The sequence below is a fragment of the Gigantopelta aegis genome, unplaced genomic scaffold (genome assembly GCF_016097555.1).
Source record: "Gigantopelta aegis isolate Gae_Host unplaced genomic scaffold, Gae_host_genome ctg6554_pilon_pilon, whole genome shotgun sequence".
Classification (NCBI taxonomy): Eukaryota; Metazoa; Mollusca; class Gastropoda; order Neomphalida; family Peltospiridae; genus Gigantopelta; species Gigantopelta aegis.
In genome coordinates this window covers 990-5935 of record NW_024535113.1, presented here as the reverse complement: position 1 = coordinate 5935, position 4946 = coordinate 990, and the positions used below count along the sequence as shown (strand labels likewise).

Genomic DNA, 4946 nt, shown 5'->3' with positions numbered 1-4946 from the left:
GTATCAACCGACATAAACGCCACGGATATAAATACTACCACCCCTTACACTTAAAGTGAATCAGAAAAAAATGGGGGTCAAGCTGCTCGTTTCTGAGATAACGGGTAGCGTCTATGACTACCCTAGTTTCGCACAAAATTTGAGTACTTTTTTTTACAGGTACCCCATACATGTTTCAAGCACAAGGCTACTTGACACATTGGTACTAGATGAAATAAAATTGCACATTTATTTTACCCAGATGAAACTATTATTTTTTACAACCAACACACTCACATTTATAACCAATCACAGGACTTGTGGTGTTCACTTCTCTATCAAAAGTTCGGTGCACCTCGAACTTTGACCCAGCCGGAAGTTATTTGGTATAGTACTACCTTTATTATTTTTTTTACAGGTAATATGAAACATTCCTTATTGTACCATTAGACAAGTGACTGCTCATTACAAATCATATTGTACAAGACTAGCAGACTCTTAAAATTATTGTTTATCTACTCCACTAGAGCATTAAGTCATAGGCTGTTGATTCAGAGAGAAAAAAACAAAAACATACGATTGTTAGCAGCCTGGGATCTTGTCTATGCATTTTCAATACAGGACATCACATGTAACAGTCTTTGATATATCAGTCGTGGGATAATGAATAGTTGTGACGGGGAGCGCCCTAGAGGTTCGTCGAATGGGTTCGATGCTAAGACTCATCACCTCGATTGAGTGCACTACCTAATGAACCATTTTGCTTTTCAAATTATTATATACAATCCCAATCCATCAACGCCAGATCCCAATCAACCCACCCCAGAAAAACAACAACCGCAGACCCTCCCGAAATTAAATTTGAAAACAGTTATTATTTTTATTTACTATTTCATTTCTGCGGTGGACATAATTTCTGGTAGTCAGGCCTTGCTATTAATTTTAAGGAAAACACCATGGACATTCTGTTGTTATGGAAGTGGCTATTTTAAAACACAGATTATTGAAGTTAATTGTTTTGTTTAACGACACCACTGAAGCACACTTATGTATTAATCTGCTGTTGTATATCAAACATGTAATTCTGAAAGTCTTAGAGAGGATACCCGCTACATTTTTATATCGGTAACAAGGGATGTTTAATATGCACCATGCCAGAGTCAGAATAGCACATACTATGTGCTTTGATACAACAATGGCGGTGCACTGGTTGGAAGGTCTGAACAGATCAAACCCCTTTAAGGGCCCCTATGCGCAACCTAGGGAGACACCTCAACACCGACTAGGTCCAATTAACGAGCTACTTTCGGCTTACTAAACTCCAAAACTATACGTAGCTCCTTACATTATATTTAGATCGACCATTGAAAATTGCACCAAACTTCCTTCATCAAAATTGAGCACCCAATCTCTTTGGCTTAATCCTACGGGACATTCCAAATTCCATAGCCCCATACCAACCTCCGCCTGCTACCGATTACTATCGGGTTGCTGGTGCTCTCTTGCACCTGCCAGCGCAAGTGGTTCCCCTCCCCCCCCACCTTTCCTGTCCTGGACAGACGGACCGGCCCCTGTGCCCAGGATAGGCATGCGCTACAACAGCTTGCTCTAAATGTGCACATTAAACAATCTTGTCCTGGTTGGAATGTCGACATAGGCCTACGCCTCATTTTTGTAGGCGCGCATTCTGGATTTTCCCCGAATTAAACGAAAATGACCGAATTTGGATAACAACATTTATTCATATTACCATTACTACCAAATCTCTTCGCATATTTACATGGATTACAATTAATTTTGAAGGTAGAATGATGGAAATACATGATAAAAAGGTCTCAGGTTAGCACATTTTACCCGAATATCTGTATCATTTTTGCCCGAATTTGAAGTTTTGCTCCAGCACTAGTGGCAGGGGCAGCCCCCCCCCCCCCCCCCCCCCCCGCCTCGTACGCTTACATGCAACGAGAAATAACCCAATGGACCAACCGACCATAGATTAAAAACGCACAAAGCACGCGCTTTACCACTGAACTATGTCCCCCCCCACCCCGAGATTATTTTAAAAGTTCGAACCTGGGGTGCTGGGTATACAGCGAACTCCAGCTTGGATTTCTTCCCATAGTCGACGGAGAGTCGCTCCATGAGCAGAGAGGTGAAACCCGAACCGGTTCCTCCGCCGAAACTGTGGAAGATGAGGAATCCCTGGAGACCGGTGCACTGGTCGGCCAGCTTCCGGATCCTGTCAAGGACGATGTCGACGATCTCCTTGCCCACAGTGTAGTGGCCGCGGGCGTAGTTGTTGGCGGCGTCCTCCTTGCCGGTGATCAGCTGCTCCGGGTGGAACAGTTGGCGGTAAGTTCCGGTACGAACCTCGTCTGGAGAGACAAATCAAAATATTCAATGAATAGGTCGACATTTAGTTTTAATTCAAGATGGCGCATTTATGGACAGCCATGCTACATGTGTGCTGTAGTTCGGTTTTTTTTTTTTAATATATAATTCTTTACATTAGTTAGGACAATGATTGTGCATTTATAGGGTAAATATTTTTAAACATATTTTAAACTGCGGTTATTTGTTTGTCTGACGTTGGTTACTTTGTCACTTGGTCCAATGAAGAGGCAACTTGCTGCAGGCTCAAATGGTGCTCCAACCGAAATATCACTGGATTCTTGGAATGTGGCCGCCATGACGTTTGTATTTTCAAAAACAATACAAAGTACACAGCCAAAACTACTGACCTACAACAGTGGGCTCGAGATCGACGAAGATAGCCCGGGGCACGTGCTTGCCCGCCCCCGTCTCGCTGAAGAACGTATTGAAGGAGTCGTCCCCTCCCCCAATCGTCTTGTCAGACGGCATCTGACCGTCAGGCTGGATTCCGTGCTCCAGACAGTACAACTCCCAGCATGCATTGCCGATTTGCACTCCGGCCTGGCCAACGTGGATACTGATACATTCCCTCTGAAGAAGAAAAATTAAAATATTTTAAAGTAAAACATATGTAGGCCTATGTATACATATTTTAACATTTTAACACGTATACATGTATTAACGAAAACGAGTCTTTAGTTAAAACCGGTTTGATCTTGACAACGTATTATCGACAGTCGTACCTTCCTATTTCAGAACTGATATTGTATAAAGTGCTAGTAGAACTTTCAAAGTTTAGTTTGTATACTAGTAACACATTAATAATGTATATATTTTTAAATAAAATATACTAAAGTAGACAATGAACGTTTTCACTTCTTAATTTTACGTGTTAAAATTGACAAATTCAAATAAATATTATTTCGTTTGGAAAGGGTAAAGTTGGGGGGTGGGGGATTGTTTAACGACATCAAAGATAAAGCATATTGATTTAATAACCATCCGACCCCATACAACCGTAAATAAAATGTTTTGAGTGCGTCGTTAAATAAAACATATCCTATCCTTCCTTCCATCTGCTGTTGGATGTCTAACATTTGGTAATTTTGACATATAATCTTAGAGAGGAATCGGGTGCATGTGCAGGGGGAGGGTATTGGAGGTCGAAACCCTTACTTGCCCAAGCTTAAAAACAATTGAAATGTATTTTTTGGGGGGAGCATGGCCCCATATAAACTTCGCTAAACACAGTCTATAACCCCAGCCCCGCTGAAATCCCTGCACACGCGCCTTGGAAACCCGCTACATTTTTTTTTAGCAAGGGATTGTTTATATGTACCATCCCACAGACAGGATATCACATACCATGGTCTTTTTGTATACCCACCGATGGAGATCGATCCTAGACTGACGGCGCATTTCCCCCCCCCCCCACCACCACAATAGATCGCCGAGCTTTGCAATTGTTGCGACGGAGTGTCACGAAGCGTAGCTGAATGTGGGTGCTGTCGGGTTTCTTTCTGTAGTATGTGTATTAGTGATTAATATGTGGATTTTTTTGTATCACTTAACTCAAAAATGATTGATGTAAAGGTATTTGACGTCAAACATAGGATTGTTGTGGTATTAGAGCGGACTCGTTGCCTACCGTTTGGTAGTCAGGAATTGCCAAAAAAGACATAGGTTGGTCTCTGACTGTAATGGGAGCGTGTTTATGTCCAAATGTCCGTCTAGCTCTCTTACAGTCAGAGTACTCGGGCTAATTTTAAATATGCTCATAATGGCCGGCGGGAATATTCGAGATTTTGTTCGTAACTGACAATTGGATTAATGCAGGATTACTATTTGGACAAACTGTCTATTTATACGTAAAACGTAAGTCGGGAGGTTTTCTTTATACAGTAAGTGTTTATATTTTTTTTAGTACATCTCATATTTCGCCACGAAATAATTAATTCCATGGTTGTATCGATTCCGCCTGAAATCTGAACGGAAAACGCACGCTTGTTTTTGCTATTAAAGTTGTAAACATCGGGTCCAATAAATGTCAAAATGTTAAAAAACGGACCGTAGATGTTTACCTTGGTGAACTAACCTCTCTGATAATAACATTTTTAATACCAATCCAACCTACTAAGATATTACGATGTTATTTAAAATGTGAATAGACGTTCTACTTACCATGTTTGCTGTGAAGTAAAGGACGGACGGGTGACAACTAAAATCTGCTCACGTTTACGTTTATAGTTCACTGCGAGACGAGAATTACCACGAGAACCAAACGAACCTGGTTTTATAGCTAGATGTCGTGTTTCCGTCACTACCAACATGCCGTACCCAAGGAGTTACCACACCACGTGATTACAGGTTACTTTCACATTCCTATTGCGCATGCGTGCGAAGAGTAACGTCCCTTGACGAAATAGTCTCTATCACGGCTAATAACAAATTGGGGGGCGTGACAGACAGGTTTTTATGGGCGACTTGAGTAGCTTCGCAGAAGATGTTAAACTGTGGCAACTAGCATGTACATATTTCGAATTAGATGTTATAATGGCCGAGAAAAGCGGTCCGCTGACATTTACACAGCGGAA

The 4946-nt window shown here is 41.6% G+C and overlaps 1 protein-coding gene across 1 annotated transcript; it reads right to left on the bottom strand.

Annotated features, from left to right (window-relative positions):
• Positions 1 to 1995: 1995 nt before the first annotated feature.
• On the bottom strand, positions 1996 to 4714 carry LOC121366665 (tubulin alpha-3 chain-like). Its single transcript, XM_041491024.1, has 3 exons — positions 4534 to 4714; positions 2721 to 2943; positions 1996 to 2354 (listed from the first exon to the last, which is right to left on the bottom strand). Exons 1-3 carry the CDS (start codon positions 4534 to 4536, stop codon positions 2011 to 2013), a joined length of 570 nt encoding a protein of 189 aa, XP_041346958.1. The 5' UTR covers positions 4537 to 4714; the 3' UTR covers positions 1996 to 2010.
• Between the last annotated feature and the right edge of the window lie 232 nt (positions 4715 to 4946).